At 33.3% G+C, this 19,672-nt stretch overlaps 2 protein-coding genes across 3 annotated transcripts; both read right to left on the bottom strand.

The window, feature by feature from the left end:
• Nucleotides 1-12,644: 12,644 nt before the first annotated feature.
• On the bottom strand, nucleotides 12,645-16,133 carry LOC122011710 (protein POST-ILLUMINATION CHLOROPHYLL FLUORESCENCE INCREASE, chloroplastic-like). 2 transcript variants are annotated; one of them, XM_042568079.1, is made up of 8 exons: nucleotides 15,922-16,084; nucleotides 15,039-15,150; nucleotides 14,155-14,239; nucleotides 14,001-14,079; nucleotides 13,807-13,920; nucleotides 13,606-13,718; nucleotides 13,018-13,125; nucleotides 12,645-12,896 (listed from the first exon to the last, which is right to left on the bottom strand). In XM_042568079.1, the coding sequence occupies exons 1-8, from the start codon at nucleotides 16,043-16,045 to the stop codon at nucleotides 12,774-12,776; spliced, it is 858 nt and encodes a 285-aa protein (XP_042424013.1). In that variant the 5' UTR covers nucleotides 16,046-16,084; the 3' UTR covers nucleotides 12,645-12,773. The 2 variants fall into 2 exon arrangements, with proteins under 2 accessions (XP_042424013.1, XP_042424012.1); XM_042568078.1 differs by lacking the exon at nucleotides 15,039-15,150 and having other exon boundaries at nucleotides 15,922-16,133.
• A 199-nt stretch (nucleotides 16,134-16,332) lies between these two features.
• Nucleotides 16,333-18,674, bottom strand: LOC122011709 (pentatricopeptide repeat-containing protein At1g28690, mitochondrial-like). Its single transcript, XM_042568077.1, has one exon. It carries the CDS (start codon nucleotides 18,391-18,393, stop codon nucleotides 16,864-16,866), a length of 1,530 nt encoding a protein of 509 aa, XP_042424011.1. The 5' UTR covers nucleotides 18,394-18,674; the 3' UTR covers nucleotides 16,333-16,863.
• Between the last annotated feature and the right edge of the window lie 998 nt (nucleotides 18,675-19,672).

The raw sequence follows: 19,672 nt of genomic DNA, 5'->3' as shown, positions 1-19,672 counted from the left end.
AAAGATAACCCTAGTTTTAAAAATATCAAAATATTACTTGATTATATTTTTTTGTTATGTAAATACATTCGTAATTTATTTAAAACGTTATATATGTAGCATTTTTTTTAAAAAAAATAACAATTTTATCAATTTAGACCAAACTATACCTTATAATACTATTTAATAAAATTATTATAATATATAATAATTTTAAACAAAATTGTTATAATAGTAATAAAGTAAATTTAATTAAATTAGAGTGATTTGAACTAAATTAAAAATATATTTTAATATAATAATATTTTGTGTGTAATAATTATGAATAAGTAGAGATAAATTAATTTTATATTATAGTAGTTTTGGTATATAATAAAATAAAATAAAAGTATCTTAAGATAATAAATGAGATGTTGAAAATAGGAGTGTTCTTGTAATTTTTTATAAAGGCTTGGATTTTTTGAAAATGAAAATTCTTTTGATTCATTTGTTTTTTATTTTTAATTGGATTCTCACTCATCTTTTGCCCGATAAAATTTATTTTGTGCCTTGATTTTCCCATTTTTTTTCTTAGTGTTTTAAAATTAGGCTAAAAACTGAAAAGCTACTACTTTATTGGCATTAAGGAGAAGAGGTAAAATGGAGGTGCTACCTGCGCCTCCCCGTGGGCATCTGCATGCACGTCTGAGTGCATGCGGGAGTTCGGAGTAGCGCCTTGTATGTACTCAATTATTCACGTAAACATCTCAAAAAAAAATTATTTTAATTTTTTTTTTTAACTTTGTACTATAACTCAACCCTTAAATTCTAAATATAAAAATCTTAAATTACTAAATCCCAAAATAAAAACAAAAAACAAAAAATTTAAGTGGCGTACAATTATGCACAGGATATATATATATATATATATATATATATATATATATATATCATGAACAGCGATGAGCAACCTCCAGCCTAGACAATCTAACATGACTAACTAAAACTCATTTTTAATCTCTCTTTTATCTACATACAACTCTCTTCTCTCTCTTACATGCAAAATGATGATGGTTTATACCATCAATAATAAATGAAACCAGCACCACAGTTGGTGTTGGTTTCAACAAACAAACACTAATATTGATGTTGGTTTATTGAAAATAACACCACCTTACATGTAGGAGAAAGAAGAGAGTGACATCTTGCATGTAGGAGAAAGAAGAGAATTGCATGCAGATGAGAGGTATTAAAGAAATTTATATTTTGGGCGCATCAAATGACCACATTAGATGTTGCCCTTGGTTGCTCACTTAAGGATATATAGGGTAAAATCTCTCTCTCTCTCTCTCTCTCTCTCTCTATATATATATATATATATATATATATATATATATAATTGTTATCATACACACCTAATGGTGCACACCTTGTGAGTACCATATGTAATTTAGTTTTTTTATTTTTATTTTTAAAAAAATTATAACTATAATATTATAATCTAACCCCTAAACCCTAAATTCTACATACTAAGCTTTAGAATTTTTTTTTTTTAAAAAAAAAAATACACTTGGTGCTCACAAGGTATGCACCATGGGATATGTATGCTAACATTTTTTTTTTGTTTTTTTGACTATTTTTAACTTAAATATTAATTATATCACAAACCCTAAGCTCTAATATAATTTATATATATATAAAAGTGCCCAGTGTGTACATCATAAAGTGTGCAAAATCCTATAATAAACGTTAACTTGCTCAGCCATAGGCAACCCATCTACACCTAGTGTTAATAACTTTCATGTATTTAGGCTTTAAGTAAGCGATTTTTTTTTTTAAAAAAAATAATACTAGTGTTCATAAATGAGTGAGTAGGTTAACAAACTATATATAGATATATTATATTTCCATCCAAGTATTGGGGGCAAGCTCGAGCAATATAGCAAAGACCTACCTATAAGTACTCCAGAATAATTTTGATGTAATCAACCGAGTTAAGTTAGGTTCTGTAGTTTTGATGTCTTGTGTCTAAGTGTGTAGGGATTTAGAAATACAAGAAGTCGAGCAGAAGACACAGCGAGCTAGAAGGATGACACGGGAAGCAAGTCAATGGGATTGATGCATCCGAGGGACGAGGAGCTATAGAAGAGTACACCGGCAGATGAGAACAACACCCGCAATGCTTTCGAGGGACGAGAAGCCAGAAAGGAACACTACTTGAGGAAAAAGCTGGAGTTGGATTCGGATGATCTCAACTTTGGACGACCAGAGTATCACCCAAGCAATCAGACGAGAAAAAGGCCAACTTTAGAGTTGACCGTGTCTAGGTGCCCGAACCAGGTCTAGGCACCAAGACTCCAACTGTCAGGACCGAGTCCAAGTGCCTAGACTGTTCCACCATGTTAGCGGTCGTTGGTCGAAGAGGATCAACACGGAGTCCACGCTAGCCGACTCCGAGTGCCCGGGAAGCCTTGATCCATTTGAAAGAAGTCGTTGTGAAGTAGATCGAGTCGACCGAGTCCAGGCATCTAGGCCGCACCACGTCAGCAAACTGCTAGATAGAGCTTTGATGCTCAAAGTTTTAATAGCACAACTTGTACTTTCATTTTGTAAATTTGTTTTTATTGTTTTAAACTTTCAATGTCGATAAAGAGGCTACTCTGTCTGTTTCGAAGGAGATCTTTTTATTCAAGCTTTCACAACTTTGGATTAGCAACCTCTCCGATTGCAAACCGAGTAAATCTTTCCTCTTCCTTTAATTATAATGTTTTTATTGTTTTTAACTAATTAAGTATGCCCTTGCTAAGATTGATAGCAAGAGAAGTGTTCTAACTCTTTTTGTAGGGTTATTCACCCTCTCTATAGCCGATCTACTAGGATTTATAATTGGTATCAGAGCCCAACCGCTTTATAAAAACTAACTGACAGCTAAAGTAAAAGAAAGATGATTGTATCTAGCAGCTACCCACTAGTGTTCAAGTGGGTGTTCGCGTTTTGGAAGTGACGTATAGAAGTATTTTTCAAAATCGATTTCAATATTTTATTAACAATGAAATATGATTTTGAAGTGCCTAAAAGTAAAGATGGAAAAGAACTTGAGGAGCATTGTTGGAGTAAAAAGTAGCTCTACAAATTTATGGTAAATGGTAAGGTCGAGTTTCATCTTCTAAGTGTGTTGTCTGCTCAAAAACTTGAAAAAATCGACAACTACAATTGTGCCAAAGAACTTTGAGAAAAGTTTTTGGAACTCCACGAAGAAACAAAAGAAACAGAATCTGACTCTTCAATGAATATTGATTTGTCTTCAAAATACTCCGAGATCGAAGAGATTGTAGGAACAACACTAATAACTGAACACCAGGGTCGACTCAAGCCTATTTGAGGCCTTAGGCAAAAAAAAAATTTTAGACCTTTGACACTGTTCAAAAAAAAATTTCTCACCTTTTTTCATTTAGATTTATATCGAAAATGGTGGTTTAATTTTTTTAACAAATTAAATATTAATTTTAAAAAATATTTTTTATACAATTTAATTTTCTCACTTTTTAGATGTAAAGTTATTAATTAAATTTTTATATTCAAGTTTGATAACATAATTTAGAGAAATATAAGCTTTATTATATTAAATAGAGTATTATTATTAGATATAATAATACATTTTAAGTAGATAATAAGTTTACAATTCAATTAGCTAAAAATAAGTGTATTTAAATGAAAGATGGAGAGAACAACCCTTACAAGAAGTAACAAAATTGAGGAAATAAGAATAATAAAATAGGATAACAATATAAAAAAAAATCATGCTCTCATGCTCAACTCATCATCATCATCAACAAAGCACAAAAAATAAATAAATAAAAAATAATGTACAAAATGATAAAACTAAATACAATCCTTAGGAAATAAAGATCATAATGAGACCAAACCAGCTATTATCATTTATCAAGAACTAACTGGAAGCCTTTTTAGGCACAAATCAAAAGAAAAAATAAACCATATTTTTCATTATCTAAATCAGAACAATTGTAAATGGTAGAATGGAGACAAATGGAAAATCGAATAATTTATGACTATAAATATATTTAAATAAAAGTTAAACTTAATGTCTAGGAAGTAAAATGGTAGAGGTATATATCTCGTTATTGCTAAAAATAATAAAATCTTCCATTTTGATGAGATACAATATGGATAAATATATGAACATTTGAATTTAATCAAGCAACAAGCATCGTAGCACTGACCGCATCAGCGTGTTAGTGTTAGGTGCAGTTTCTCTTCTCCAATCTCAATGAGTAAGAGAAGCACATAGAGGGGGAGTTGGAAAAGGGGAAGAGGGAGAACTTAAAAAAAATTAGCATTTTTTTATTTTGTATTATATAGATAAGATAAAAATTTTCTAATTCATGTTTCAAAGGAGAAAGCATCACTAACGAATGATAAATGTGACTAGAGTAGGCTATGATTGAGAGATATTGAAGACAAATAGATTAGATTTTATAAAATAACATTCATAATTAAAAATAATTTTAATTTGTTAAAAAAAGAATCCCTTCATGACTTTATCCATTGGAACCCTAATGAGCTCTTTGTGAAATCCGAAGTTTTGATAGATTGAGATCATGTAAATATTTAATCACGTAGACTCTATTCTTTTCTATTCTCTTAAAAAAAATATACATAAAAATATATTTAATATATTAAAAATAATGATCCCAATTTTTAAAATTTTGTAGAGAATAAGATTGTGTAATTTTTTTTATCATGTAGGCCCTATTTTTTCCATTATCTTTAAAAAATATATAAAAATATATTTAATACATTAAAAATAATAGGCCCCAATAAAAATTGGGGCCCTAGGCATAGGCCTTAATGGCCTATGCCTAATGCTGAACACCTACCTGAAGACGACGAAGCCACTTTAAAAGTGAGCAACGATGAAGGGAGAGCATCTATCTATAAGCCCCGACACGATAAGTGTGGTACGTAATCTTCCTTCCGATCAATTATACTAATGTATCAAAATGTTGTCTACATCTCTATGCAAAACTAGGTTAAAATATCTAAAGTTAAAGAACAGCTATGCTTTATTAGTAGAAATTTTTGACAAAATTCAAACGAAAAATGTAAAATTAAAAGAAGAAATAGAATTATTGAAAAAGAATTATGCATGCTCCAATTTGAATGTTTCACCAATTTCAAATTTTAGAAATATTGGAGAACTAAATTGGTATATTAGAAATCATAGAGACCAAATAGTAAAAGTGCAAAAAAAATTACATTCCGTGTAAATACTTAATAAATCTAGTAGGTAGAAATTTATTTTAGGTTTCTAAATCATGCTTAGCGTGTTAAATTAATTTTGTATGCATGATTAAATTTAATTTAATTTAATTTTTATATTTTTAACAAAATTAATTATTTCATAAACTTTTGATTCATATTTTTAATTTATTTTTTTTATGAAAAATAAAGATATTATCTACTAACAGAAATTTTTTATTTTTTATACCATTATATTATTTTTTTTTCTATTCAAAAAACTAATTTTAAAATTAATTTTTTAAAAAAATATATATTTTTTTATGTGATAATAAATTATGTTTTCTATTAGCTTAAAATTTTGTGAGATTTTTCAACTATTATATATTTTTCTTTTGAATTTTGATCGAAAAATATAATTTTAAAATATAAAATTTTTCAGAAATTAATTTTGAAAAACTTTATTTGTCAGTTAAAGACCGTTATATTTTGGATGTTTAAAAAAATAATCAAGATTTTTAGATAATAAATTATTATTTTTACTCATTTAAATTTGAAAATGATTATTTATGCTTAAAAATTTTATTCTAGTCAAAATAAAAATATGCTTATTTTGAAATTTTTTATCCTGATCCTAATGTCTCTGTTTGACCATAATAAAAATTTTCAAGATTTTCTTAAATTTAAAAATAACTTTTTAGATTATTTTTTAAAAATAGAGAATTAATTGGTATAAATAGTTGTTTTAGTAAAATAATTCAATAAAAAGACATGTTCTTAAATACTCTCTTTAAAACCCTTAGAAAAATTTCCTAATATCTGTCATAATATATTTTTTTTTTATGTGAATAAAGGAGGAGAAATTAGAGGAATTAAGTTAAGGGGGAGATTGCAAAATTTGATATATTTTGCTTGTACTTATTGCCAAATTTGATATATTTTGTACTAAATTATAAATTTATTTGTTTTAAATAAATAAATTATTTTATTGTTTGTTATCCTGGGTTAATGATCATCAAAAAGGAGAAGATTGTAAATACCCTGGGTTAGTTTTGATATGATCAATTGAGTTAATTTATGCTCTACGATTTTGATGTATTATGTCTAAGTGTGCATGGACTTAGGAACACAAGAAGTCGAACGGAAGACGTAGCGAGTGAGAATTATTGCATAGGAAGTGAGTCGACAGACTCGGTGCATCCGAGGGATGAGCTAGGGGCTACCCGGCTACGGAAGAGTACACCAGCGGACGATAAGAATATGCACCACACTTCTGAGGGATAAGAAGTCGAGGAGGAAGACTGCTTGAGGAGAAAGCCAGAGTTGGATTTTGGTGAGCTCAACTTTAAACGGCCAGAGTATCACTCAAGCGACTGGACGAGAACATGGTCAACTTCAGAGTTGACCATGTCCAAGCACTCGGACCAAATCTAGGCACCCAGACTCTAAGGGCCATGACTAGGTCCAGACGCCTGGATTGTTCCGCCACATCAACGAGCTATTGGTCGAAGAGGATTAGCACGGAGTCCACATCAGTCAACTCAAGCACCCGGACCGATTCTAGGTGCCTGGGAAGCGTTAATCAGTTGGAAAGAAGTCGTTGTGGAGTGGATCGAGTCGATCGAGTCTAGGCGTCCGGACTGAGTCTAAGAGCTCGAGAAGCACCACGTTAGCAAATGACTAGCTGTGCCCAATGAGCTATAAATGAATCTTTGATGCTCGAAGTTTTAATAACACAACTTGTACTTTCATTTTGTAAATCTATGCTTTCAACATTTGTAAAGAGGCTACTCAACCTATTTCGAAGGAGATCTTTTTATTGGAGCTTTCACTTAGGGTCGTCTCAATCATTCTTTAGGTCTTAGGTGGAAAAAAAATAAGGTCTTATATATATATATATATATATATATATATATATATATATATATATATATATATATATATATAATATTTATTTTTAATAAATATTTAAAATATTATTAGAGATATTTAATTATATTTGTAAAATTTAAAAGGACAGTTTCATATATTGCCCATGATTATTTATGCAATTGGAAGGAGTGACCAACTAGTTCATGTAACAATAATTTATCTTGTGTCAAACATCACTTCTTTATTAGTAAAATTAACAAAAATAAAAAATATTTTATGTTAACTAATTTGATAATTAGTAATAAATTATTGTAATACTATTAATATATATTTTAATTGATATATTTAAAAAAGTTATCGATTAATTTTAACTTCAATAAAAGAAAGTCTTGATGAACTGTAAAAATTATTGTTGTGTGACATAGATGTAATAAATTCAAGTAGTAGATATAGACACGGAGTATAATAGACCCTTCCATAGGATCCCATATTGGTAGGACCTTCGTGAGTCAAGTTATTTTTTTTTTTTATCAATTTTAACTTCGATAAATTATTAATTAAATTTATTTAGTTAAAAATATTTAGCTAATTAACATCGACGACAAATTATTTAAAAAAAAGTGTGCATAATAACCTGTCGTCGAAGATCAATGACACAATAATAATGGTATAAAAATGATAATAAAAGAGAAAAAAAAAAGAAAGAAAAATAAAATTTAGAGAGAAATAATAGCACAATATTAAATATATTTTTGACTTTTAAAAGTATTTTTTTATAAAAAATATATCAATTAAGTATAATCAATCATTATTTTTTATTTATTAAATAAATTTAATTTTGATTATTAAATTAATTTTTTATCAATAAAAATTAAAAATTACTAGTCAAATTTTAATAAAAAAATAAAAAAATACCAATAAAATAATTATTAACCAAATATAATTTGACTAGTAAAAAATTAAAATTATCGATGAAAATAAATCTTGACTAAAATTTTTTTTAGCCATAAATTTAAATATTTAATATCTAAACTCATATATATATATATATATATATAGACTTAACCCAACACCTTACGGCACGAGCTGACGACATTCATGCACCACCTGTGTTTGCGTTCCTGAAGGCACCCCTCTCTTTCAAGAGGATTCACGGCATGTCAAACCCTGGTAAGGTTCTTCGCTTTGCATTGAATTAAACCACATGCTCCATCGCTTGTGCGGGCCCCCGCCAATTCCTTTAAGCTTCATTCTTGCGAACGTACTCCTCAGGCGGGATACTTAACGCGTTAGCTACAGCACATATATATCTAATATCATAGGGGCCCTAGGCATAGACCTTAATGGTCTATGCCTTAAGTCAACCCTGCTTTCACTGTCTTGGATTAACAACCTCTGCAGTTACAAACTAAGTAAATCTTTGCCCCTTTATTTAATTAATGTTTTTATTATTTTTAACTAATTAAGTGTGTTCTTGCTAAGATTTATAGCAAGAGAAGTGTTCTAACTCTTTTGCAGGGTTATTCATCCTCTCTAGCCAACCTCTATTAGGGCCTACATTACCGAGGCGAGCAATTTGGTTAGGTTCTACCAAATAATATAACTAAGTTCCGCCAAGTGATATGTATAGGTTGTAATATTTTCTCATGCACTACGGTACATCGTTCATACAATGCTATGAGCAATCATATTGTTCTTCCGTGTGATATATTTATCGGGTGATCATGCGAGCAATTTGGTTAGGTTCTACCAAATAATATAACTAAGTTCCGCCAAGTGATATGTATAGGTTGTAATATTTTCTCATGCACTTCGGTACATCGTTGATACATGCCCTGAGCAATCATATTGTTCTTCCGTGTGATATGTTTATTGGGTGTTGCGAGCAATTTGGTTAGGTTCTACCAAATAATATAACTAAGTTCCGCCAAGTGATATGTATAGGTTGTAATATTTTCTCATGCACTACGGTACATTGTTGATACAGTGCTTTGAGCAATCATATTGTTCTTCCGCGTGATATATTTATCGGGTGCTACAATACTACTATATTAACATATTGTTATAGTGTTCTGAACAATATTTGTTGGTGTAGTTAGCACTAATAATCAAACTCAGATATATGTTGAGCGCCTGAACCAAGATAAGTTTTATCCGCTAGCCGTTTGCGAGCGGTTGTCAACGTGACTAAGGTTTTATCCACGTCCAGGCACCCGGACTCCTTCCAGAGTTCCAAGCGTCCGGAGCTGCCACATCAACAAACGGTCAGATTCGACCAGCAAGCTATAAATAGAGCTCTGGTCTCAGTAGTTCAGAATAACACTTGTAAACAATTTCTTTTCTGTTCTGTAAAAGGCTTCTCCGTGAGAAGGAGTTTTGATAGTAAGGTTTGAATGCCTTGGACTAGCAATATCTGATTGTAAACTAAGTAAAGATATCTACCTCTTCTTTCTTTCCCTTTAATTAATTTCTTTTTAAACCAGTGTTTCTTATTTTAGTTCAAAAAGTCGAGAGTGATTTGATTTTTATTTTCAGAACAATTCATCCTCTCTTATCGACCGCACAGATCCTACACTTTCTTTGACAGATTAAGAAACATTTGCCCAAAAAAGTTGTAGTGATTATGTTAACTTCTTCGATCCTGTGGGTGTAAGCAGAGACGTAGCCACTCAGGGGCTATCCTGGGCTATAGCCCAGCCCTGAGTGGCTCTATATATGTACCATGTAAAGAAGAAAAAAAACAAAACCAATAACTCTTTTGCTTTGTTTTTATTTTTTTTTATTAATTCAAAAAATTTTAATTTACATGTAAGGTTAGAAACATCTTCACAAATCTAGTGACAATTTTTTTTTTTTTTTTGCACTTTATAATTGTAGTTTTAATTCAGCTATATATTTGTTTAATTAATTTTTTTTATAATTATAAATATGGATCTATGCTTTCTCTAATCCATTCAAATTAAACTTCTAAGATACATGCTTATTATTTCTTTAGATACCAACAAACTCCGGCCATGGACGGTAGCTCTTGTTTCTACCCTCCTCATCTTTGACTCTAAAACCACAGTCCAATTCTTTGCCTCACTCACCTCACTTATCCCATCGTCGTCCTCTGCTCGTCCTCCCTCGACGATATCACCTCCCTCCTCCCCTTGTTTACTCATCCCCATGCCCTTTCATTGTCTCCACTTATGGCCAGGCTCTCACCCCCAAAGGCATAGTCGTCAACATGATCGCTCTTGGACGTGACTGCCACAACCAGATTGGCATGTCCTCTATGTCGGCATACCCTTACATCGACACCGAAGGTAAGTAGTTGTAGATTGAGATCTCGTGTGAGACGCTAGATCATGGTCTCACACTATGCTCATGAACAGACTATATCTACCTCATCATTAGCACCACACTCTCTAACATCAAAGTCAGTGATTAAACCTTCTACGATGACCTTTAAATTTTTAATATTTACAAAGTAGATATTACTATCGGTAAATTAACTTAACAATTTCCTAAATAATAAAAAAAATAATTTAATAAAATTTAAAATTCAATGAAATATAGAAAAAGATGAGATGGTAAATTGATCACACGAATTGAACTTGAACCTCTTCTATGATGTCCTTCGCGGACTCACTCAATTCGGGATCAGCCCAATCCATCTCTAATTTCTGAATCCGTCGTGTAAGTTTCTGTTGTTTCCAAACTATAATGTAGTTTGCAGTTTCTGTATACAGGGATGTGAAAAAGGTGTTCGATACAATGTCTGAATCAGATTAGCGAAGCCTGCTCCATTGATTTGGTCGTCTCATCCATACGCAGATTTAAGAGTGTTTTGGTAGCGAGTGGTCAAGTTTCTTCAGTATCAGAAAGTCTGCTTCCATCAGACATTAAAATTAGCCTACCCTTGATTAACCCAGAGCAGTATACTTACCATAAGATGAACTACTTAGAGTGCAAGGTAATTTATTGGGATTAAATTGGTCAGATTTGCACCTCTACATCAGGCTGATAACTTAAAGGAAAATGGCCTTGTTATGCTAGCGTGCTTATGCATATGATTTGCTGGCCGTGACTTTTAGTTTGAGCTGGTTCAATTTGAGTTATGAGCAGGAAGGATTGACATTGATTTTATCCGTGCTATTGATGTTATTCGGGCCATTCAACAATGGTTTACTCATCTGTTATTGTTTAGCTGACAAGGTTTCATTTATAAGATGATATTGTCAATCCTACTGTCCACCATTTCCTTCTCTGGACTGAGGGATTCATTCATTAGCCGTCAATTAACATAAGGCAATAGAGTCAAATGCTGACCTTTTTCTACAAATATTTACTGCATTGCTCGACAGTCAAAATTAAGAATACTATCAGTTTGTTGAGTTTCCATTACCCAGGGATTTGTCATCCAGTATGATATCTCATCCTTGTTATTCTAGAACTCTTGAATAGCTTAATTTGACTTGATTCACATAATGATGATCAATTGATAACCCCAAGACAATTTTCGCTGGCAAGATAAGTCTCTACACCACACTGTCATGTTCATCTTTTATAGTTTTATTTTTCTTTAATAATTTAATGAATTCCTATGTCATTGGATGATCTATCTATTTACTAGTTCTATCTATACTCCATTTGGTTAACATAGTAATTGAAGGTCCATTATTTCCTATGTGAAGTTTCTTCCAGCCGATGCAGTATATGTTTGGAACTGACAGGGATAGGTTTGGAAAGTTTCAACTGGACTAGTTTTTGTTGGAAGATGTGGTTGCTTCAGCTTTTGATGAATTAATACTTTGTTTGCGTAAGTTTGTTGGATCGACAAGATTGTACTATTCTTATGGCCAACTGGAGCATATAAGGAGCCTTGGAACTTTGTAAAAGTCTAACTATCGATCAAGGAGCTTGCAAAGCTGCAGTTTTACATGGATCATGTGCTAAACCGAATTTCTAAGTTCGGTTCTTCTGAATGTTAAAATCTTAGCAGAAGAAGATACAACCATAGAAGACACATTATCTGACATCATTTCTTTTTAGGGCTGACGAATCCTGAAAACATCCCTATAATACTTTATGATCCTTGTATACCTGAGCTGCAAAATATGCTCCACAAAGAATGTTCTTTTCTTGTGACAAGTTTGTTGAAACTGAAATATCTGACTCTCTTGTATGTCTGGACCTATAAGGATCTTTGAGTGTTACGTTGCTCACCCATAGGCATCCCATGGATACCTTTTTTTTTTTTGGCATAAAAAAATTTAGGGTTTAGTATTTAAGTTAAAGAAAGTGATTTTTTTTTTAAAAAAAAAGATAACTAAACTCTGTGTGTGTGTATATATTCCAAGAAAATTAACATTCTAACTTTCCTATATATGCATATTATAAAATTTTAGTGATTGAACTTTTACAATTTTTGCAAGCTTAATTTTATCTACATACAAACCGAAACTAGATTGCTAACCACATCTGACGTTTTTGGATTGAATTGGTTTATATATGCCCACCCTACCATCAAGAACAAGATTGAATACTACCTAAGAAAGAAGAAGAAGATCGAATACAACTTATGTTATACATGAATTTAATTAACAGCACTAGGATCGTACAGAAAGTATATGAAATTACTTACATAGTGTACATTGATCAATTGGATTGTAAATGTCTTCTGAAGCATGCCTAGAAAATTATTCTTCATCAGGATCTGTGTCCAAGGGACAAGATCCATCATCTACATTTGCTAATGGATTAAAAAATAGCGAACTTGGATCCATGCACCCTGGCACAAGGTTCAGCTTGCAACTATTTCCCTGTAGAAGTTTACATACATAGTATCTCAATTTTCTTTAAGCATATCATAATATCATGCATCCAACAAGCAGAGACAAGTAGAAAAGAAAAAGAAAGAGAAGTGGATGGGAAGTTCCTTACTCCTTCAGCGTAAAGGTTTCCAATTGCACAGCTTGCAACAAAGTTATTTGGATCAGGATAAATGGCTCTGTCACAAGCACCTTCAGCACTGAGCTCTTGTGCTAGACCCTGCATGAGAATCATTTTTTGCATGATACGTGGGTCATTGAGTTTTTCTCAGTTAAGCATATTTTAGCATGTGACATGATTCTATAAGCAGACCCCGCTTTTTTTTAAGCAGGTACGATGGTTCTATTTTAACAAATGCTTAACAGTGACACATGTTAAAACAAACCATGGCACATTTAGACATACATCACCCAGTTTAACAATGCAATGACACCTACTTGCTATTGTTAGAAATAAAATAACTTTATGGTGTTACCTGCTCACAAACCATAAGACCTGATAAAATAGGTCTGTGGCACCTACTTGTTGGTAGTTAAAATAGAACAATGAATTCCAGTGTTTCAAGATTAGTTTAAGAAAATTTATCCATATGTCATTATTCTAAGTCACTCTTCGCCAGATACTATGTGAAGGAAGGGGGATTAACTTTTATCCAATAAATCATTCATAGAAAGTTCAGACTTCAGTGCAACTTCTTACTGCATTGAAAAAGCTTATTGGTCTATTCCTCCACATCTTCAAGGTTTGGAACTGCAGTTTGTATGGACCATCCCAATCAACTCCATTGGTGAAGGAGAATATTAAGTTGACAGCTGCACAATGGAGACAAAAAAAAAACTCTAAGAAAGCAATGTTCAGTAGTCATAAAGTTTTAGATATCAGTGGAAGCCTAGTGCAAACCATGCTTAGGCACACGTATCTTTATAATGAAAATGGGTGGATCAGCCTTCCCCCTATTTCTCCTTGTCATTACTCTTGGCTCACTTCCGCACATAATTGGCTGATTAAATCCCCCTAATTTTTGTTCATATTTTCATGTCAAAAACTGAACTACTACAACAAAAAGAAATTATCAACTCTATGTAATGTGATACCATTAAATGCAACCCCATATTCATCATTTGGGATGAGTTTACTTGATACAGGATTGTAGAAGAGTGTCAAACTTTCTCCCTGTTAAAAATTTAAGCAATTTTCAGTAAAGAGAAAATCAGATGTGTTTTATGATGTAGTGACATTGTCACATACAGAGGTTGGTGGAAGGCCATTCATGGTTTTCCAAAAGACTGGGGCAATTCCTAGTTCAAACTCCGACCAAGAAGGAAGAATGTACCTAATACATTGAGAAAATGACCAAGTCATGATGAAGTTTGAGGAATTAAAACATAATATTGAGAATAGCATGTATAATAATGTACAACAGGTTATAAATTTTAGTCAAATTCCTAAAATAATTAAAAGAGATTAAAAGAGAAATTATTTCAACTTTCATTTGCTTCTCCAATGATATTAGGATTTTTGTCATGCCTTTTCTATGGCTAATTCATATTTGGTCCCCGAAGATGGCATTTTATCGAACACAGCAATAATCAAAATTCAACAGTTCAAATTATTAGAGAAGCTTCACAAAATACTTGTTTAAGATGCATTTCCCTGTCACAACAACAATTTATTCTGCTATGGCTTCAATTTTGCAGCAACGTCCTTCTTAAAAGGAGGGAAAAGGCAACCTGAACTATTCCATAAGTGATCGAGTTAAACAATGCACTAGAAATTAGTAACAAGGAACAAGCTTATGTCTCCAGTTGGTTCTTTGCAAAGATGCCTAACCCACTATTGATGAGCTTGCTAAAGTTAGTATATTATTGAATGACATATGAACTAGAAATTATTTTATTGCAGCTATTTCCAATGCATAACAACAAAGAAAATGAACAATCAGTGTTCGCACTAGGCAATGATATGATGTTATGATAGTTAAGTACAATCCTGTTACATAGCATATGCACCTTGTGACTTTTTAGGTTGAACCTAAACATTTGATGTCAGGGTGTGAGCATCAAACGACATTTTTATGATTCATGTATGTAACAGCACCGACTGGAACAAATCAATGAATCATAGGGTCATACTCTTTAAGTTCTTCCTCAACAGGGGCTGAAACAACAGCTGCAGCTTGAATTCTCCTACAACACCGTTGTTTGGGCCCGTATGTCACAGAGTATGCACCAACCAAAGTAGCAGCTTCAAGAAGAAGCAATTCTTAGCTGAAATTTGTTGTAACAAAATGGGTAGGAAGCAGGAGCTTCCTCTCCATGCAAAATATTAACAAGAAGCAAAAGTTATATATTATTCATGGGAGCTACTACTTCTAACCCAAGTAGGCAAGTAAATTAACACCAACAGAAATAAAGTCAGATATCTGTCAATAGAAGTTTGACAGCTTTCATAAGAATTGAATAATTTTATGGGAACTACTGCTTCTAGCCCAAATAGCAAGTAGCTTCACACCAACAGAATTAAAGCCGGATCTTTATCAATGGAAGTTTGATAGCTTTCACTATAATTGAATATTTTAACGGGAATCCAAATGAAAATGAGCAAACTGTGAACATTCACACACCTTGTGTTCTTTGTTTTCTTTGTCGCATAGATGCTATTTTGTTATATAAAATGAAGATGAAATACAAAATAGTCTATTTTTTCTGGTCCAATTTGTTTGATTTTGAAGCAACGACCACGCAAACGCTTTTAAAAACACAATTTTTTTTAGTTCAATTTAAGTTAAAACTGTACCACAAGAAAAAAAAAAGATCACCGTCGGATTTTGACTCTAATTTTCTCAAAGCATGAAATAGGGGTTCTTTTCCAACAAAAAACGATTCAACAAGCCGCGGAGGAGAAATCAACTTGTTTCATAGAAGACGAGAAGGAAAAATCTCAGGAAAAAAAAAAATCGGATCTTTGACGGAACAATGAAGAGAAAACATTGCCGCGTGAGAGAAACATGAATACCATTGGCTGAGGAAGTGTGCACCGGTGGAATGGAGGTAGAGCCGTGACGGCGTTGATTTAAGAGAGAAGAGGAAGACGAGGAGATGGAGCAGGGAAAACAGACAGCGGAGAGAGAGGAAGCCATGGCCGATCGCTCGATGAAGAACTGCCCTGCCCCTTCTCTTGCTATATAGGTGACAAGGCGAAGCGGAGTCCATCGCCACAAATGCTTTGAGATATTTTTTTAATTTTTGTGTTTTCATTTTTATCTTTTTTAATGACTGCTGAAGAATACCAATTTCATTGGCTCACTTAAATTATACAATGATTTGTCTTGTTCCTCCGAGATATTTAACATTGGTTGATCCACGTACCTTTTGGAAGTCAAATTGGAGACTTTAGATTTTTCTTTTTTAAATCCACCCAAAAAAATATGCTAATAATTCTGTCAACCGGTTTTATACTTTCCAGACAAAAAAAAAAAATGCAAATGATAAACCGCATAACAAACATACACGATGCACCTAATTTCCCTCGAATATTCGGAGTATACAGACGAATATTCGACACGATAAATGCTGTTCTTCTCCTCTCATTCTCATAAAGTCTGCACTGTCGATCTGCATCCTGTTCACTTTTTTATGGAGATTAATATCGTTGATATCATGTCCGTTTCTTCCGCTCGAACTAACCTTGAAGAATTTGAACTAAAAAACAGACGCGAGCCTTCCTCAGCGGTGGTACTCATGGCTCGCTATGAGCTTCACTTTGATATTGAATCTCACAAATAGATTCCCATGAACGTCTCAGCAATAACTTCAAAAAGATAAACCGCATTGGTTCATGAAGTTCGAGATGCGAGAAGTGTCTAAACAATTCGAAAGATGGTATTGTTTAAGGCGATGAGCACATCATTCTCACACTGAAGAGTATCCGAAGAGTTTCTTTCCTGAAAAGAAATTTTCAAGCACCTTTGTTTATATCCACCCAACTTTGACCAGTGCCTTTCGAGACACCCATTGCTTTCATCAACTTCCTTACTTTACTTACACCTTTCCATTTCTCTGCAGCCGCAAAAGTGTTGGACAAAACAACGTAAGCTCCTGGCCTTTCATTTCGACTCAATTTAAAAACTTCTTTCGCAGCAACATCTGCCATCACAACATTTCCGTGAATGCTAGCTGCTCCTAGCAAAGCTGTCCATACATCTGAATTCGGCTTCATGGGCATCTGTTCAATGAATCTGTACGCTTCGCTTAGGTTTCCACTCCGACCTAAGAGATCCACCATGCAAGCATAATGCTCAATTCTCGGTTTAAGTTTGTACTCCCTCTCCATGCTCTCAAAAATTTGGCGACCATTTGAGACCAATCCAGCATGCCCACAAGCCGATAGAACACTCAAGAATGTGGCATGATTCGGTCTGTCGTTACAGAAATCCTTCATTTTGTAGAAAAGAGTTAGGGCCAGATTCGGGATCCCATTTTTCCCATACCCATCAATCATCGATGTCCAGGTAAAAACATTCTGCTCAGGCATTTCGTCGAACATCTTTCTGGCATCCTCAACTTTTCCGCATTTAGAATACATGTCAACAAGTGCACTCCCGCATTTGACATGAGAAAGGGCCTCCATCTTAGCCATCTGTCCGTGTATTTGTTCTCCAACCTCCGAGGCCGATGAGAGTGCGCAAGCTCCGATAACACTCACAAAGGAAGAAATCGTTGGCAAGTAATTCAATCGTTGCATCATCTTGTACATCTCTATTGAATTCACACATGTATCTAGCCCTCTACTGTACCCTTCAATCATTGCATTGAACAGAATCACATCCTTCTCCTTCGAACTCCTAAAAATATGCTCAGCTTCGTTGAACTCACCTTGATTCATATAACCAACAACCAATGCGGTAGAACATATTAAATTCCTCTCTGGCTCCGGCATTGAATCAAACACACTCCGGGCATATTGAAGATTCCCATTCTTCACATAAGAGTCAACGAGAGCAGCAATGACAACCTCGTCGGAGGACCCAATTCCCAATCTGACAATCTGAGCATGGATCTCTCTCGGCAAATTCCACAAACCCAAGCTCGTAGAAAGCTTCAGAGCCATCGACAAGGTGAACCCGTCCGGCTTTTGGTTTGAAGCCAAAAGCTTGCGGATGAGGTCCAGTGACTCCTCTACACGACCTTCTTTGAAGTACCCGGCGATCATGTAGTTGTAGGCTGATAGAGTTCTCCTTGGCATTTGATCGAAAAGTTTCCGGGCGTGGAGAAATGATCGGCATCGGAGATGTAGGATGAGGAGCTTGATGAATAGATTGGTGTTGGGGTGGAGGCCGAAGGTGATGATCTTTGCGTGGAGGGTTTGGCCTTTGGAAGGGGAGTTCGATTCGATGAAATGCTGAAGGGTTTGGGCGAGGGTTTGGAAAAAGGGAGTTTTGAAGGATTTGGGATGGAGAAGGTGACCTGAAATTCTGTGATCTCTCATCGCACCTCATGGTTTGTCATCTCGAACTCTATCAATACCTAGTGATGATCTAAACGACTATAGATTTGGAGGTGGAAAGCGACGAGAGGACTTCGGAAGCTGATCGGTGATGGTACGGTGCCAGATGAGGGTGGAATCGGCGACCGGAGGGTGGAATCGGCGACCGGAGGGTGGAATCAACGACCGGAGGGCAGCGGCGGTGGCGGCGGCGGAAGAGAGAATTTTGAGGGACTTATCGAAACACACACACAAGAGGATCGACGAGGGACTTTATCAGGCAAATTTCATTTCACACCTGGAATTTGCCCCTTTTTTTTTTCTTCAAAATGCAAGTCAAATTTTAGTTCTGTTCGAATTCTTCATTATTTGTAAATTAAATCAAGGGAAAATTTGCATACACTCTCATTGACAAATATAATTTTACATGCAATTTCTATTTCCCAAATTCTTTATTTTCACTCTCTAGTCAAATATATTTACCTAATTACCCATGATATTTTTAGGTATAAAAAGTTCAAAAATAAGTATAATTCATCTTAAATTTAGTACATTAAATTTAGAATCTAGTATATTTTTTATCAAATTGAGTACGATTCTTTTTCATCTTAATTGGATGGAAAATATATTAGATTTTCTTTAAATGGTACTCAATTGGATGAAAAATATACTAGATTTTCTTTAAATGATAAATAGTACTGAATTTAGGAGGAATTATATTAAGAAAAAAGTTGTGTTCAATTTAATAGAAAATATACTCGATTATAGTTTAAAGTGCTAAATTTAATAGGAATTATACTCGTTTTTAGACTATTTGTACATAAAAAAATATGAGAGTTAATTTTGATAGAAAATATACACGATTTTCTTTAAATGGTACTCAATTGGATGAAAATATACTAAATTTTGTTTAAATGGTACTGAATTTATGAGTAATTATATTAAGCGGGGAAAAAATCATGCTCAATTTAATAGAAAATATACTTGATTCTAATGTAAAATACTGAATTTAACAGGAATTATACTCGTTTTTAGATTTTTTTTATATCTAAAAAATATGAGAGATAATTTTGATAGAAAATATACTCGATTCTAGTATAAAATGCTGACTTTAAGAAGAATTATACTCATTCTTGGACTTTTTATACCTAAAAAATCTGAGGGCAATTAGGTCATGATATTTACATGAGGGGAGTTGAAGCAAAGGAAACTTTGCATGTAGGGAGTGGAAACAAAGTTTTTTGGATAGAGGGACTGCATGCAAAATTAAGAATGAGATTGG

This window comes from Zingiber officinale, chromosome 8A (genome assembly GCF_018446385.1).
Source record: "Zingiber officinale cultivar Zhangliang chromosome 8A, Zo_v1.1, whole genome shotgun sequence".
Classification (NCBI taxonomy): domain Eukaryota; kingdom Viridiplantae; phylum Streptophyta; class Magnoliopsida; order Zingiberales; family Zingiberaceae; genus Zingiber; species Zingiber officinale.
Note: the sequence above shows the minus strand (reverse complement) of the source record. Positions and strands in the feature narration are given on the sequence as shown.